The 18,741-nt window shown below is 39.4% G+C and overlaps 1 protein-coding gene across 2 annotated transcripts in view; it reads right to left on the reverse strand.

Annotated features, from left to right (window-relative positions):
• The window catches only part of CFAP43 (cilia and flagella associated protein 43), a 118,434-nt gene that overhangs the window by 49,181 nt on the left and 50,512 nt on the right, over nt 1-18,741 (reverse strand). For both annotated transcript variants that reach the window (XM_007080308.3, XM_042960640.1), the window contains exons 13-19: nt 17,150-17,290; nt 15,953-16,125; nt 14,750-14,899; nt 12,201-12,331; nt 10,140-10,287; nt 7,641-7,742; nt 6,793-6,870 (exon numbers count right to left, since the gene is read on the reverse strand). In XM_007080308.3, the coding sequence (XP_007080370.1) occupies nt 6,793-6,870; nt 7,641-7,742; nt 10,140-10,287; nt 12,201-12,331; nt 14,750-14,899; nt 15,953-16,125; nt 17,150-17,290 (923 nt within the window). The remainder of the gene's footprint in view (nt 1-6,792; nt 6,871-7,640; nt 7,743-10,139; nt 10,288-12,200; nt 12,332-14,749; nt 14,900-15,952; nt 16,126-17,149; nt 17,291-18,741) is intronic.

The following is an 18,741-nucleotide window of genomic DNA, read 5'->3' on the forward strand; positions in this document are numbered from 1 at the left end:
CTTCTATAGTCAATAGTATAAATTAGTAAATAGTAAAAGAATACTATTTTTTGAAGCTGTTCCAAAAAAACAGAAATGGAAGGAAAACTCCCAAACTCATTCTATAAAGCTAACATGACCTTGACTCCAAAACCAGACAAAGACACTACTAAAAAGGAGAACTACAGACCAATTTCCCTGATGAACATGCATGCAAAAATCCTCAACAAGATATTAGCCAACTGGATCCAACAATACATTAAAAAAATTATTCACCATGACCAAGCGGGATTTATACCTGGGATACAGGGCTGGTTCAATATCTGTAAAACAATCAATGTGCTACATCACATCAATAAAAAAAGGACAAGAACCATATGATCCTCTCAATAGATGCAGAGAAAGCATTTGACAAAATACAGCATCCTTTCTTGACAAAAGCCCTCAAGAAAGTAGGGACAGAAGGAGCATACCTCAAGATCATAAAAGCCATATTATGAACTATCCAACGCTAATATCATCCTCAATGGGGAAAAACTGAGAGCTTTCCCCCTAAGGTCAGAAACACGACAGGTATGTCCACTCTCACCACTGTTATTCACCATGCTATTGGAAATCCTAGCCTCAGCAATAAGACAACACAAAGAAATAAAAGGCATCCAAATCGGCAAGGAAGAAGTCAAACTTTCACTCTTTGCAGACAACATGATACTCTATATGGGAAACAAAAGAGTCCACCAAAAAACTGCTAGAACTGATCTATGATTTCAGCAAAGTCTCAGTATATAAAATCAATGCACAGAAATTGTTTGCATTCCTATACACCAATAATGAAGCAACAGAAAGAGAAATCAAGGAATCGACACCATTTACAATTGCACCCAAACCCATAAATACCTAGGAATAAACCTAACCAAAAGAGGTGAAAAATCTATATACACTGAAAACTATAGAAAGCTTATGAAAGAAACTGAAGAAGACACAAAAAAAAATACAAAAATATTCCATGCTCCTGGATAGGAAGAACAAATATTGTTAAGAGGTCAATACTACCCAAAGCAATCTACATATTCAATGCAATCCCTATCAAAATAACACCAGCATTCTTCACAGAGCTAGAACAAGCAACCCAAAAATGTGTATGGAACCAGAAAAAGACCCAAAATAGTCAACGCAATCCTGAAAACCAAAGGTGGAGGCATCACAATCATGGACATTGAGCTGTATTACAAAGCTGTAATCATCAAGACAGTATGGTATTGGCACAAAAACAGGCCATAGATCAATGGAACAGAATAGAGAACCCAGAAATAGGCCCACAAACATATGACCAACTAAACTTTGACAAAGAAGGAAAGAATACCCAATGGAATAAAGAGTCTCTTCAGCAAGTGGTGCTGGGGAAACTGGACAACGACATGCAGAAGAATGAGCCTGGACCACTTTCTTACACGATACACAAAAATAAACTCAAAATGGATGAAAGACCTCAATGTAAGACAGGAAGCCGTCAAAATCCTCGAGGAGAAAACAGGCAAAAACCTCTTTGATCTTGGCCACAGCAACTTCTTACTCAACATGTCTCTGGAGGCAAGGGAAACAAAAGCAAAAATGAACTATTGGGACCTCATTAAAATAAAAAGCTTCTGCACAGCGAAGGAAACAATCAGCAAAACTAAAAGGCAACCAACAGAATGGGAGAAGATATTTGCAAATGACATGTCAGATAAAGGGTTAGTATCCAAAATCTATAACAAACTTCTCAAACTCAACACCCAAAAAACAAATAATCCAGTGAAGAAATGGGCATAAGACATGAATTGACACTTCTCCAAAGAAGACATCCAGATGGCCAACTGCACATGAAAAAATGCTCAACATCACTCATCATAAGGGAAATAAAAATTAAAGCTACAATGAGATACCACCTCATACCAGTCAGAATGGATAAAATTAACAACTCAGGCAACAACAGATGTTGGTGAGGATACAGAGAAATAGGATCTCTTTTGCACTGCTGGTAGGAAAGCAAACTGGTGCAGCCACTCTGGAAAACAGTATGGAGGTTCCTCAAAAATTAAAAATAGAACTACCCTATGACCCAGCAACTGGGTATTTATCCAAAGGATACAGGTGTGTTTATAGCAATGTTTGTTTTATAAACCAATGTTTACAGCAGCACTATTGATAATAGCCAAAGTATGGAAAGAACCCAAATGTCCATCAATGGATGAATGGACAAATAAGATGTGGTGTATATATATATACATATACATACATACATACATACAATGGAGTATTACTCGGCAATCAAAAGAATGAAATCTTGCCATTTGTAACTATGTGGATGGAACTAGAGTGTATTATGTTAAGTTAAATTAGTCAGAGAAAGAAAAATATCATATGACTTCATTCATAAGAGGACTTTAAGATACAAAACAGATCAACGTAAGGGAAGGGAAGTAAAAATAATATAAAAACAAGGAGGGGGAGCAAAACATAAGAGACTCTTAAATACAAAGAATAAACTGAGGGCTGCTGGAGGGGTTGTAGGTGGGGGGATGGGCTAAATGGGTAAGGGGCATTAAGGAAGACACTTGTTGGGATGAACACTGGGTGTGATACAGATAGGGGTGAGCACTGGGTGTGAGCACAAAGGGGATGAATCACTGGAATCTACTTTTGAAATCATTATTGCACTATATGCTAACTTGGATGTAAATAAACAAACAAACAAACAAACAAATAAATAAATAAAATTATTAAAAAAATAAATAAAGGTCACATTCCTGGGTGGGGGGGAAGAAAGAAACAAAACAGATGAACATATGGAGAAGGGGAGAAAAAAGAGAAGAGAGGGAAACAACCACAAGACACTCTTAATGATAGAGAATAAACTATGGGTTGATGGAGGGAGGTCAGTGGGAGATGGGCTAGATGGATGATGGATACTAAGGAAGGTATTTGTGATGAGCACTAGGTATTGTATGTAAGTGATGAATCACTGAATTCTACTCCTGAAACCAATATTGCACTGTATGTTAACTAAAATTAAAAACAAAACAAACAAAACAAAAAACTTCACTGAAGAATTCTTAACTGAATACAGATATATATTATTTACATATAAATAGTATACTTATATAGTACATATTACATATAAAATTTATATTATAAATTTTTGTAAATTATGGGGCATCCAGGTGGCTCAGTTGGTTGAGCATCCGACTTAAGCTCAGGTCATGATCTTGCCGTTCTGGACTTAGAGCCCCGCATCAGGCTCTGTGCTGACAGCTCAGGGCCTGAAGCCTGTTTCAGATTCTGTTTCTCGCTCTCTCTCTGCCCCTCCCCCACCTGCACTCTGTCTTTACCTCTAAAGTAAACATTAAAAATTTTTTTTAATAAACATTTTTTATAAATTATGTATTTCTATAAACTTTCAGAGAGCAAATAAACCCTCACCCAAGTAAAACATAAGCAATATAGTCTCAAAGTCAGATCAGAGTTTTTCAAGCCAATGAAAAACTTGGAGTTTGAGAAGCCAATTTTAAAATTCAAATAGAAAAATAAGTGCATAAAAAGGCCAACATTTTTCTTTTTTAAAAGTGTAAAAGGAGAGGGGTGCCTGGTTGACTCAGTCGGTTAAGCATCCGACTCTTGATTTGGGCTCAGATCATGATCTCTTGCCGCGGGATCAAGCCCCATGTTAGGCTCCACATTGACAGCATGGAGCCTGCTTAGGATTCTCTCTCCCTCTCTCTCTGCCATTCTCTCCCCACCTCAATAAAATAAAATAAACATTTTAAAAAATTAAAAAGGATTCTCTCTGCCCCTCCACCACTCACACGTGTGTGTGCTCTCTCTCAAACTAAATAAATAAACATTAAAAAAAAGAATAAAGGGAGAATTACTTTCAAAGTATAAAAATATTTTATAAAGCTAGCTATCAAAATAGTTTGGAATTGGCTTTGAAAATTATCAATACTCAATTTCAGAATAAAGTCCAGAAACAACACTGTATATGCGGGAACCCAAGGATTGATAGAGGAGGCTCCACAAATCAGTGGAGAAAAGGTGGTATATTCAATAAAAAACACTGGCAAAATGGGCTGTTTATTTGAAAAAATAAGTTTAGATCCATACCTCATACCATTCATGAAGTAAATTACAGATTAAATAAAGGAGTATTACAAAAAAGTACGTGGGACTTTGGAAGACCTTTTAAGATCAGACACACTAAACAAAAGCTGTAAAAAAAATCAATAAATTTGGATCATAATTTTTAAATTCTGCATTTCAAAAGGCACATTATAAAAGTTATGACACAAGACAAAAAATATACATAGCATATTAGGTTGATCTGTGTAAAACTGTGATCTCATGTGGTTCAACCTGGTAATAAGAGCCACCTCTCGATTTTCCCCTTGCCCCTCTCCATGCGCTTTCCCCTCCCAGCTGACTGTTGTGAGATCCAGCAGGGCGACCTTAGATGCCTCGTATTGAAGACAGCTGAATCTCTGCCGCGTGCATCTCTGAACAACTGCATGGAACTGAGCTGCCAATGACCTGGAATAAACTTCTAATCTCTGCGCCACTATATTTTTGGAGTTTAGTTATGATCACAGCTTAACTAGCCCTAATTATCACAAATAAACGTAAATTAAAATAAAAATAAAGAACTCCTACAATCCAAAAGACAAAGACCAACAACCCAATAGAAAAATAAGCAAAGGATACAAACAGGGAATTCCTAGAAGAGGGAATACAAAGTCTTAAAGAGTTAGGAAAAGATGCTCAACCTAGTTAGTAACCAGGAAAATAAAACAAAGGGGAGGAAATTCCCGAAGAAAAATTTGAGGACATTTCCCAGAACTGAAAATCAAATTTTTTAAAAAATTTTTTTTATTGAAAGTGCTCACCAATGCCTAACATGTGGAAAAGACAGAGAAAACAAACTGGGTACAAAATAGATGACACAGTCGCTTGGGATAACTGGGGAGAGGGACTTTTACAAAAGTATTGTCAGGGTAAAGGAGAGCAGCTAGGCATGATAAAGCATTTCCCATTGGCAACCACAGAAAGCTATCACCGTTCCTACTTCCTATGTGAGAAGGGCAAGGGGGGTGGAGTAGTTACTGGAACTTGGAAAGATCGGAGGCTTTGGGAAAGGCCTAGCTGTCACTGCCAACTCATGATACCACAAAGAGGCCACTGGAGGAATAAAGGCTCTGCCCTCTGATCTCCTGCTGATGCCACTCACTGGTTACACCTAACCAGAGGCCAGGGGCAAGGTAGTACATTGATGCAGTCCACAAAGGCCAGCTTCTTGCGGCTGAGAACAGGATGGAAAAGGGCAGAGAGTCTATTTGCATCCTCAAACCAAGAATATCCATCAAATCTATCAAGAAGCATAATTGTGAAATTTCCTAACAGCCGGGATAAAGAAAGGATCCTGTAAGTTTGCAGAGACAAAGAACTGGGAATCAGAAAGGTATTGTACTCTCTAAAGCAAACACTGAAAGCTAGAAGATGATGAGCAAGCCTTTAAAATTCTGAGGGGAAATCAATAAACCCCTACACAAGCTATCAAATGAGCACTGACAGTAGGATAAAGACATTTTAAGAAAAACCAAGTCTTAAAAGATATCTCTCTCACATGCCCTTTCCCAAGAACGGAGCTAAAGCTCTTACAACTCTGGGGGGGGGGGGGCACCATTCATACAGTATAACATTTAAATGGCATGCCAGAAGCACAGCTATCTGATAAATGATGTCTTCAAGCATGGGACAACACAGTAGTCCTGCTTAGGAATTGGAAGATGTACATCAAGAAATGGGGCTCTGGAAAGAGGGGCTCCAACTCAGGAGGCAGGTGAGAGGATTTCCCAGGAGAATGGACAAGATGAGTCCCTAGGACACATGTTCCCTAGACCATTTGCCTGGTGTAGGGAGCAAGGTACTTATATTGGAGCTGGAAGATGGAAAGGCAGGTCATAAAAACAAACAAACAAACAAACAAACAAACAAACAAACAAACAAACCAAAGCATGACAGCTTGATTACCTCAGGTATTTGTATTGGGAAGAGTTTTTAGCATTTTGAGAGAGTCTGAATAGGTAATAGGTATATAGAAAGGCTTATACTAAAACAAAAGCAATTGTGAATTCCAGTAAAAATGTAATTATAAAATGGAAATGTAATCATAACATACCACGTGGCTCAGCTCTGAAGAACTTTTACGTAGCTATAATAGTGTGTGTACGGAGTATGGATTTATGTTTATGTTGTACTGATAAGGGATGTAAAAGAACGTAAATACTCTTCTTCCGTGCCAGGAAGCCCACCATTAATGTCAAAATAGAAATATCAATAAATAGCAGTATTAAAAAGACTATTTAGAAAGAGAGAGGTAAATATCCAAACAAAAAAGCTGAAAGAATTGAAAACATGTACCTCGGGAATACAGGAATCCTAGTGAAGACAACTAGGGCAGGTGTTGCTTTAAAGACATTATTTTTAGTTATATAACTCATTATTTAATTTTTAAAAGTATAAACAAATAAGTTTGATAAAAATAAGTATTAAAAAAAAAACAAATAAGATCCAGTGTTTCAGGAAGACGGGGAAGAAAACCACTGTTTATATTTAGTGTTGTATGGTAAAAATCCCACCATGTTAAAAGCATCTCAGAAAACTGAGCTTACTGGCAGAGGAAAAAATGGGTAGAGCTCCTCATGCTGTGTTGGATGAAAGAGTAGAAAGTAATTTTAGACAGAGGGCCGATGTATTAGTATATGAAATCACAACACTTACGGTTTTAGCAAGTGCTTTGATTCCTGTTTTTATCTCTTTCCTTTTCTTGGAAAACAGTTTAACCTCCTTTCTGATGGCCTGAAATGGAACAAGTATATCTCTTAGATAGGCAAGAGAAATGATAGTTATACATATCATGGTACATACATAGGTACATAGATACATAGATAGCACTTCTCTAGAAATAAACAAAAAATAAAGACTAATGATACAACGTGTACATGAAATAACACCACTGCAATGCCTTGCTTAAGTCAACTGCTACTACGTAAGTGGCCATCGAAGTAACTTGCAACTGATGTCATTTATCAGGCCATCGGAAAGAATAAGTAGTAAAAAAATTAAATAGAGAATAGTTGACAAAGGAAACCAGTCTGCTATTTTATGGGGAACTTGAATGGGACTAATAAGCTAAATCCAGGCACAAGCTACTACCTTTGTCACCTTCCTGCACATCTGAAGCTACCAAGACCTTTCTCCTGTTTCTGGACCACCCTTTTTCTTTAAATCAACTTTGCAGTGTCCCTCAACATTCACTCCAACATGAGGTATCTGATTATTCTTCAGTTTGGCTTCCCTAGACATTTTGATTCTGTTCCACATTGCTTTAAGAACACTTCTTAAAGCTCAAAATAACCTAATCTAAAAGATTGGGCTAGTTTAGGGTGTTTGCTTTCAGGAAAGTTACACTTGTATGGTGCAATGCTCTGCCTGGTAGTACCTACTAAGCATCTACTACTATCTACTAGTATCTACTAATATCTACTTCCTAACTTTCCAGCGGGTTTTCATAGGAAGCTAGTCTATTTGGCACATTATTTCAAACCTCTTCTATGTTTTATAAATACCTCTTGGCTTTTTTGTTGTATCCAAGGAATTTCCTTTGAATTATCAACTTGGGTTAATTCCTCTTGTGATGAATCAATGCTTAACTTCGTATCTTCATTTATCTTAGAAGAAGACAGATATTTCTTAAAATTAAAATTCTTCTTCTCCCACCCTACTTCATATAATTGCTTTGGATCCCTCTGCACTTATTGCATTTTTTTTAAGGAATACCAAAAAATTTTCCTGCCTGAGATGTAATGTTTTATTAATTTAATTCCTACCAATCTGTCCTTACAATAGCCACACTTTTCACTGAGAAAGCAGAAATGATCAGACAAGTCACACATTCACGACATCCCTCTTTGCCTCCTTCCTATAATTGTGGATCACATGCTCTGCCTATCACGCCCTGCCCAGCCATTTGTACTTAGGATCTCAATCTTTTCCTCCTTCTTTACACTTAAGAGATCTTTACACTTAAAAAAAAAATCCCACTGAGGGGCGCCTGGGTGGCTCAGTTGGTTAAGCGTCTGACTTCGACTCAGGTCATGATCTCATGGCCTATGGGTTCAAGCTCTATATTGGACTCTGTGCTGACAGCTCAGAGCCTGGAGACTGCTTCAGATTCTGTGTCTCTCTCTGCTCCTCCCCCACTTGCACTCTGTCTCTCCCTCTCTCTCTCTCTCTCTCTCTCTCAAAAATAAATAAACATTAAATTAAAAAAAAAAATTCCATTGCCCTTCTGCACGATCCATTTCTCCTTTTTACTAAATCTTTCCCAACAAGTCTTTCCCAAACACACTTTAATATATCTTGTCCTAGGAAAGCTATTATCCATGGACTACCACATTCCTCTTTAGGTACCACCCCCTTTCTATGCTCCCTTTTGCAATAGAGTCTCTAGAAAGATTTTGCCATGTTACACTCTCCTGGCCCTACTAGATAGAACCTCACTGGCTGCCACTTCTTTGCAACCCTGAACTCTTCTCCTGGATCTGTAGAAGTTGCTCTATCCTGGTCTCCTTCTGTTGCTCACCATCCCCCCTTCCACAGTAACCTTACCTATTTTTATGGCTTTAAACTCTTTGCATTTGCCCTTGACTCTCAAATCAACATCTTCAATCCTGACCTCTCCCCAGAACTCAAAGTTCATCTATCCAACAGTCTATCTAGTATCTCCTCTTGAATGCCCAGCAGGCTTGAATTCTCAAGCTCGGCATGGGTAACCGATTTTGGAATACCTTCTTTCTCCCCACAGCAGCTCTCCTCTCCAACTTCCTCATCACTGTGAATGGTACCATATTCTACAAAGTTGTTTAAGTAAAAAACCTAGGAGTCATCCTAGAGTCCTTTCTCTTCCTGCCCCTCTATGTCCAATCTCTCAGTGAGTTCTGTCAACTTTACCCCCAAAATGTAACTGGAATCTATCACTTCCTCTCCATAACATTCCTCCTCCTCCATTGTTACCTGGACCTTTACCATAGCCTAATAAATCTCCCTGTTTCCATTCTTGTCCTGTACAGGAACCATTCTCCACATAGTGGCAAGTAATCATTTTTTAAAAATGTAAATAAGATCTTGTAAATCCTCTGCTCACAACTCTTTAATAGGTTCTCATTACATGTAACATAAAATCCAAATTCCACCTGGCTTACAAAGCCCTACATTATCTGGTCTTTTTTTACTTCTACAATCTCATCTCCTTCCACTCTCTCCCTTGTTCACTTCAATTGCACAAACCTTTTTTTAGGGCCTCAAACATGCTGAGGTCTTTCCCCTTCTGCCCTATTCTTGCCCTCCTGACCCCCACCTTTGTACCCTCTTTTAATTCAGATCTCAGCTTACATGTCTGCTCCTTAGAGAGGTTACTCCAGCCAAATACTAGCATTTTTATTCACTAAATAGGTCTTGTTACTATCTAATATTTTCTTATTTGAGTACTTATCTCTCCCTGCTCACACCCAACTCTTAATTAGAATGTTAACTCCATGAATACAGAAAATGTTACTGTCTTGTTCATACTTATATCCCCCACAGCCTGGCACTTTGTAGGCACTCCATAAATATTTAAGTGATTGAATGGAAGAATGTTGTTCTCTGGCTAGACACTTCCAGAATAAAGTATGTAACATAAAAGTAAAGAGAGACTGGTTTGATCAAGCACCAGAATTAGGGGTAAGATTTGTTTCACAGGAAAGCCCAGATCTTGTATTATGGTTTAAATAAAATCTGAGATGTAATATTTGCTTTGAGAATATTGCTTTGAGAAATGCTGAATATTATGTCTCAGATGTAGCTAATGGTCTTTCTGAAAATCATGGGGTACCTGGATAAAGGGAAATATTATTAAATATCTGCTGAAGGAAAACCACAAACTGAAAACTGGTATCTGATTTAGAAAGGAAGAGACAGTGGGTGGGTAGAAGGCACAGAAGGAAGGGGAGAAAGAGGGAGAGAGAGAGGAAAGGAAGGAGGGAGGGAGGGAGGAAAGAAGGACAAACACTGTATTGGAACTCAACTGTGTGTTCAAATGTTGATCTGAAATTCAAGGACTCTCTTTTTAATATACTTAAATAATCATTCTCCTCATCCATGGTGTTGCTCAGGGAAATTAAAAGTTTCTGGCAATATTCAAGAATTTCACTGGCTATGTTTCCTCCAAACCGCCTATAATAATAATAAAAAAAAAGAAAAGAAACTGGCTACAAAATCAGTTTTAAAAAGTTACATTCAGCAGCATTATTTCCAGATACCGCATCATTTCTACACAAAGAAATATGGCGGCCAATTCTTCACGGTGCCCTGTAGTTATTAGGGCTCTACTTAGAGGAGAGCACCTTCATGTGCTCCAGGACATGACAAATCTTCTTGATCTCTCTGAGGTGACCTCTCCTCACACTGTCCATGTACCCTTACCCTAAATACCCTCTGCACCCACCCACCTTGGCCACTGCACAGAAGAGCCACTGCTCCGGTGGAGCCTTAGAATGTACTAGGCATTGCGCTGCCTCATGTACATAATTACATTGTCCTATTTAGTCCTCATAGCCCCCACCCGTCATTGAGGAAAGCACTACTTCCACTCAGTATATCAGGGCATCTCAAACTTTAGGCATATCAGCATTGCCTGGATGAGAGTTTGTTAAAAACAGATGATTCCATTTCAGAGGTATGACTCAGAAAGTCTGGGGGGAGGACCAAATATAAGCATTTCTAACAAACTTACAGTTGCTGCAGACCCCACCTTGAGTAACAATGTTGCAGACAATTTAGAGGGTGTTATTATGTGTCTGAGGTCAAAGTTAGTAAGTCCTGGACCAAGGTTTCCAACTCACCTTTGAGTCAGAGGTCCACGTGATTACCCATGAATGGAAATGCCCTTACTTCTATCAAGAGGTCTCCAGCACTTGTTTGCTGTTGCCTGAAATGCTGTTTGTTCACTTAGTGTAAAGGGTATATTAGGACTTACATATGAGTTACAAGTTAGTATCTTATTCAGATGCCATGCATAGACTGAGCCTGATGATGCAGTGTTCAAACGAGTCTTTGAAATAAGTGACTACCAAAATTGTTATGATATAAAATCTCCATTTACCTGTATTTAACATTTACAAATATTTAACATTTTCACAATGTCATTGGGAAAAGGCCATGTTTTGCTACTGTTTTAATCACAGGGGGCACCGTAAGATATTATTTTTGTAGAAATAAATTGCACATTGACTAGTGATATCCATTGACAGATCAACCAAGGCAACATATAAAGTCTAGGCTGTCACTTCCAGGTTCTCTATCCCCTGGTCATCATCTATATGCTTGAGTAGTATTTTATTTAGAACTTTAATTTTAATCTAAGCAAAGTCCAAATTAATATTGTCTAAACTAAGTCTAACTAGAGAAGTATATCTACATGTGTGTAAACACACATGCATATCTATGTCAGGTTTTTAAGGGATGAATAGGAGTTTTTAAAATTATCTACTCTTCAGGATTATCCCCATTCCTTGTACTCCTCCAACGGGTGTTGTGAATGGGAGGACTGATCATCTCATATGTACTAACTATGTCTTGTTATTTTTTGTGTTTTGATGCTTTGACATGTGGGGCTTTGCCCCTTCAGTACTAGCCAGTTGCTACAGATAGGAAACCACTCACCCTGGAGCCACCTTTAAAATGCAAACAAACCAATCCAGAACCCATACCTCCAACTCAGGGCTACTATTTCCCTGCCCTAATCACCTCTGGGCCAAGTACCAGACAACCAGGGCCAGCCACCATGCCCCAGAAGCTGCTGAAATTATCCACACTAGCCAAACCGGCCTGCTCCTTCCCATGGAAACCAAAATAGGGCTCTTGCCCATGTTTCCTTTGTTCCCTCTGCCTCCTGACCCACCCTGGGGCTTCCCCATGTGGCCCCACCACAGAGTTGGTAAACCTCCTCCTCTTGGGATCTGTGGGTATAATAATCTTTCCAATGGCAGTTGTCTCCTGTGATGGTGGCCTTGCTATACATAAATAATAACAAAATATTTATTTTCAACACTATACCATATGAAGTTGCTTTTGGATACTGTACATACCTCCATCTGAGGTAAACAAGGGTGCCATCATTTCTCCCATTCACTAGAATGTTTTTTCCATCCATTGAAATTCTCACTGATTGAATCCCATGCCCCTGGTGAGAATGACTCCGACTTCGAGCAAACGTTTCCTCAATAGTTTTAGGAACAAAGTGCAAAAATTACAAATGCAATTCCACCATGTAGTTTTTCTAAGGGGATCACATGCACTTTCGCTCATGAGTAAATCTGTTTCTATTTGTTAACAGCGTTTTGTTTGGCATGGAAGTAGCCTGTTAGTAATACATAGTACTGAAAATCCCTGGTTAAAAACCCGTTCACCAATACTGATTTATTTTTCTCATTTGTGTGGAATGGAAGGAGAGGGATTGTTATCACCAATTTCCAACAGGAAAACCAGACACACAGAAGCAAATTGCTGAAAGCTACAAAGTTAGGGGAGGGGACTTGAGCAAGCAGAAATGGCATTCAGGTGCCTTCAAGAGTCAGGTAGGTTTCATTTACGTGTGCTGAGTGGTTGAGAGAGGGTAAGAGGCACTGTGAAGAATGGAGGGTGACCTGCCCCACATGGAGGAGGCTAAACCAGTTCAAGTAGAACCCAAACAAAACACAGCACTGATTTGGTGCAGAGGGCAACAGTTTAAGCTCCTTGACTGAAAACTGGGATTTATGTGTGACGCTGGTTCTCAACCATGATTTTTTTAAAGAAAATTTTAACTGTTTGAATATATGTTTTATATATTTATATAATTATATTTTATATATTTAAAGAAAATTTTAACTGTTTGAATAGGCAATATACATATGCTGAGTGGTATAAAAACTGGGATTTATGTGTCACGCTGGTTCTCAACCATGATTTTTTTAAAGAAAATTTTAACTGTTTAATAGGCAATATATTCAAAGGTTTCAAAATTGAAAAACAATGCTGTGAAATCTCCTTTCTGTCTCCATTCCCCAACCACCACTTCCCAAAGCCAATCAGTGTAATTAATACCTTTAATATCCTTTCAGATGTCTTTTAGAACATATGAGCAAATTTTTATGCAATCATAATTTTTAACATAAACTGGAGCATAATACATTATATCATGCACCTTGCTTTTCCTTTGTGACCATAGATCTTGAGGTTCCTTCCACATTGTGGCGTAAAGATTTTCTCACTCTGCATAATATTTCACGTTTTCCTTATGTATCGTTTATACACCATGATTTATCCAGTCCTCTGTTGACTGTTATTAGGTTGCTTTTACACACAGTGCTGCCATGAATAACTTCATGTGTGAGGTGCTTTGCACAGAATCACCCAGAACTTTGATGTCTTGCCATGTCATGCCACCATCAACTATAGCATGTTAAAAATCTCCTGAGGGACATGTGGGTGGCTCAGTTGGTTAAGCATGTGACTCTTGATTTCAGCTCAGGTCATGATCTCACGGTTTGTGATTGGAGTCCTGCATCAGGCTCTGTGCTCTGACAGTGTGGAGGCTACTTGGGATTCTCTCTCTACCCCTCCCCTGCACGTGTACTCTCTCTCTCTCTCAAAATTAATAAATAAATTTTAAATCACTTGAATAAGAGACAATATAGCAAAGTTTGCAAATTGACCACTTCAACATAATCTCTAAAGGATTCAAAACTTTCCCTGTACAATAATAGTATCATTTTTGTCCAGTTGCATTCTAAATATGCTTTCTTACACAGATGAACGAGAAGAGCAGGATGTGCACACCAGGGCCCGGTTTAGCTGTGGACCCGCAGGAGTGTGATATGTAGGTAGCTGCAAGGCTTCAGGTGTGTGGGGTGGAACCCTGGGTAAGAATCACTGACCTCATCGAAGTAGACTGACAACCAGGACAACGTGGTCTCAAAACCTAGAAAAGGACCCTGCACGTTTTTGGAAGAAGAAACTATTTTCACTTTCCCAATGGAAATCAGAAAATGGCAGCAGTATTGGTAATGTTGAGGTTGGTCTGCAAGGGATGAGGAAGAACTCTCCCTTCTGCTCTCTCGGGATCACTTGAAGAGTTGGGTGGGGGGCAGCAGCAACCAGCCCAGAGTCACTCCAGGCCAGGGAGATAGGGGTAATAATCCCTAGGTTTCCATGGCAATTCACTATTTCCAAAGCATTTTTGCATATACCCTCTCACCGGCTCTCATCAGAATCACAGAGGATGAGGGCATGGAAGGGTTCCCTAATTTTACAGATGAGCATCTGAAGCTCAGTGAAGGTCAGTGAGTCTCCTGGACACACAACTAAGTGGTGACAGAGCTGGGCAGCAGCTCATCTACAGTGTCCAGGTCCCATGCTCATTTTGTGCAGGTCTCAGTCTACTGGTTGGTGTTTCCTCCCCTGGAGACTCAAACCCTCAGCATATAAAAACACCAGTAAAATGTTAAAGCCAGTACTACAATCAGTGGTGAATAAGCTATGAGTTAATTGACCTAAGAAAGAAGTTCAATTCCTTCCCTGAGGGCTTTTGTTCCTTATATGAGATCAAGATAAACATCCCCAAGATTTAAAAAAAAGAAAAAAAAAGATTGTTTACCAAAGTGTGAACATCTCGGATACACAGAATTCCACCTTTAGCTATTGTTGTGAGCCACAATCCATGCGGAGACAGAGAGACCATGCCAGGTCCGTAGTGCTTGCTTTGCACCTTTTGGTATGGCTTAAGAATGCAAATACCGCTATGTTCCTGCCAATCAAAGAACATGATTCCATTGTAGAAAAGAACAGGAGAGTGGTACCTAAGGGTCTGCAGTTGTGCATATACGGTCAGATTCAAATCTGCAAATGCTGTCCATGGGAGTGAACTGATACACCACTTTTCTTGCACCACATTTTCATCTGTTTGTAAATTAACATTTGTTCTAACCAACTAAGAAAAGTCATGATGCGTTAGCTGCAATTAAAGATCCCAGCCTATACTGACAATATTTCTTTTTTACTGATCCTTTTCATACACACCCATGCTCAAGACAATTAAATGAATCAGTATTCTCTCATGTACTCCCACCTCCAAGCCCCTACACATACTGTGACTTTTGTCTGCAATGCCCTTGTCCACCCCATTCCCACCAGTCCTGTCCCCTCTCTACCTCAACAACCTCCACCTCATGCCAAAATTGTACACAATATTTCTCCGTGTCTAAATATGACCTATTCTTCAAAGGCCAGTTCAGATATTACTTCCGTGATGTCTCATACCTCGCTGACAGTGGCTTCCCTGGGAGAGGAGGGTTTAGAGAGTAAGTGTGGTAGATAATCTGGGCCAGTGAGTGTACCAGGAGTGATACGATAGAGAGAGGTTTGAAAAGAGTGTGATACAAGGATGGCAAAAACAGTTTATCTATTTTGTGCAATTTTGCTTATGGCTTAGGTGCAAAGTTCCATGGAAAACCATAGACCCTGGAGCCCCCCGATACCTGTGGAGTACATGCTCTAATGTACTAGAGCATTAGATGCTCTAATGCTACACTGTTTTTAAACACACGAAATCAATAGAGTTGCCTGCATGTTTATGTGATGAGTAGGATGTGTGCGGCACAAGTATGAGGTTGCTCAAATGTATTTATGATGGATTAACAAATAATGCTCATAATGTATCTGATTCGAGAAAATTATGTTAGTGTAATAAAGCCATTTGTTAACTGAACTGTAATGTTAAAGCATGGATCGTGTGTAATTAACACAACGTGTCAATCATGATCGCTAAGACAAATAATAGCACGCTTAAGTTTTGGCATACTTTTTCAGGAAGACGGTAGCTGCAGATGTATGGCACTTGGTTACAGAAGCCATATACTTGGTGACTCTGATAGTCCAACACGGCAGAGGACAGGGTGTGTTCTATCTCATACAGGAACTTAGCAATGAGTTCATCTCTCAGCCTCCCTCTTTCATCAGCAAAGCTTGTAGAAACTGTAAGATGTGAGGAAGAAAGGACATCATTTGTACCATACAGTGATTTTATTTTTTAATCATTATGAATAACTATGAAAAGCAAAATAAAAAATTCAAATGCCCAATTAATGTTGCAGAGGCTATTAGGAGACAAAAAATGATTTAAAACAACACAGATCCACTAGAACTACTCGAGTATTAAGTGACTGAGAGTAAAATATCTTTTATAAGGCCTTGGTTAATTTAATCAATTAGGTAGAGACATATTAAAAGATACTCATGATGGTCTAGAGAGTCTTAATTAAGACACAAGAGTACTTTGAGGTTTTCAGCTCTCTCAGACTCTGTAATTATGTATTTACAAAATAGCTACCCAGATATATTTGTTATCTAAAACAAAGAGTGTCTATTTCATCAGGCTTCTTTATCCAAAAAGCTTTCTTTATAATTTCATCAGTGAAAGCTACTACACAGTAAGCTATCTGAATTTAACTATGTATATTTAAAGCTACAGAACAAGAGGTATCACAAAATGACATATCGATCTGACAAAAGCACCCGTTGATCCTGATCTTCTTCTCTGGGAAGAAGATACATTCATATGAATGACAAGGACTTGAGGAAAGTCCACACTTCACATCATTTAGCAGGCACATCAGTTTCACTTTGTAAGATGTATAAAAGATGGCCATTTTCCCTCTTTACATGTTAAGAGGGAAAAAATGCAATCATTAGAGAAAAGAAAGGAAGAAAGAGTGGGGAGGGAGAAAGGGAGGGAGGAAGAAAAGGAAGGAAGAAAGGAAGGAAGAAAGGAAGGAAGGAAGGAAGGAAGGGAAGGAGGAAGGGAGGGAGGGAGGGAGGGAGGAAGGAAGGAAAGAGGAGGGAAGGGAGGAAGGAAGGAAGGAAGGAAGGAGGAGGAAGGGAGGAAGGAAGGAAGGAAGGAAGGAAGGAAAGTAGGAAGGAAGGAAAGAAGGAAGGAAGGAAGGAAGGCGAGAAAACAAGCTAAACAACTACTCATCTGGGTTGCTTGCTTTTTCTTTACCTTGTGGTAGTGTTGTAGGCAGAGTAAATATTTCCAATCTGCTTCTTCCTGTTTCCGGAAGTGGCGAAAGCACCATCACTTCTACTATGTCTGTTTCCAAAAGAGACACTGTGGATATTTGTAAAATGTCTTTGCCCACCTCTGAAAGCAAACAGAAATCATCATAAGTTTAAAGAATCTTTTATCATCTCAAGTAAGATATCACATTATAGGATTACCTTCAGTAAACCTTTAGATTTCAATTTATTTATTGCATTTTTAAAGTGACCTTTATTTTTCTTTAAATTTATTTATTTTGAAAGAGAGGGAGAGAGAGTGTGCACAAGCCGGGGAGGGGGGCAGAGAGAGAGGCAGAGAGAGAGAATCCACAGCAAGCTTCGAGTGTACACTTAAAGTGATCTTTAAACGTAAGTGATGGGGGGTGGTGCTTGGGTGGCTCAGTCAGTAAGGGTCCCACTCTTGATTTGGGCTCAGGTCATGATCTCAGAGTTTGTGGGATCAAGCCCCATGTTGGGCTCTGTGCTCAGAGCCTGTTGTAGATTTTCTCTCTCTCCCTCTCTCTCTCTCTCTGCCCCTCCTCTGCTCATGCTCTCTCTCTCTCAAAATAAATAAATAAACTTAAAAACTATACAGAAGTTATGGGGACATTTTTGATGAACGATGAGGGATTCTCATGACTGGATATCTGGGTTGATAGATTCAAGCCAGCTCAGTTGGGCTGATCTTCCTTCCCTGTCAGGGAAGCCTCTGGAGTTTGCCATGTACACCCCACTCAGCAGCACCTGCTTGCTCTGGCCCCTTCATTGTCCACTGTGGCCTGTTTGCCCACTCTTGGTATTGGATAAACTCCCAGTGTTCTCTGAATCTGTAGTCAAGATATTGTGGGTATGGTGGAAATACCCATGACTTTATGAGTTTGCTTCTCTGGAAATCAGGCCTCTGAAAGGTGGCATGCCTGGGACACATCTTCAGTTCTTTCCAGAGTCACTACTCCCTCTTTCCACAGAACAGGGGCTGTTCTGTATGTGTCCACTTTCTCAGGCCCCCAGGATCAGCCCCTCCCCTCAGGTGGTCAGCTGGTGGTCTTTCATCTGACAACAAAGAAGACCAAAGACATCTGATACAAAGTGGACCTTAATATTCTTTAAAAAAAAAAGTTATGTATTTATTTTGAGAGAGAGAGAGCATGAGAGCACGAGTAGGGGAGCAGCAGAGAGAAAGGGAGAGAGGGAATCCCAAGTAGGCTCTGCGCTGTCAGCACAGAGCCCAATGTGGGGCTGGATCCACACACTGTGAGATCATGACCCGAGTCAAAATCAAGAGTTGGATGCTTAACCGACCAAACCACCCAGGTGCCCTGACCTCAATGTTCTTATTCAGAAGATATTTTTGTATCAATAAAATGCAATCCTTTACATCTCTGATTTTGAGCCCAGGTCACCAATCTCCTACTAGACCATGTGCTCTCAGGGCCTCATTTTATTTTCTTGTGTCTTTTATTGGTTTCTTCTATTCAGCTCTCAAGACTACCCAATCTTCAGATTGTGACCTTGCTGCAGCCCTGCTTCCCCACCATAGTTGTCCAATTTTAT

The sequence above is a fragment of the Panthera tigris genome, chromosome D2 (genome assembly GCF_018350195.1).
Source record: "Panthera tigris isolate Pti1 chromosome D2, P.tigris_Pti1_mat1.1, whole genome shotgun sequence".
Classification (NCBI taxonomy): Eukaryota; Metazoa; Chordata; class Mammalia; order Carnivora; family Felidae; genus Panthera; species Panthera tigris.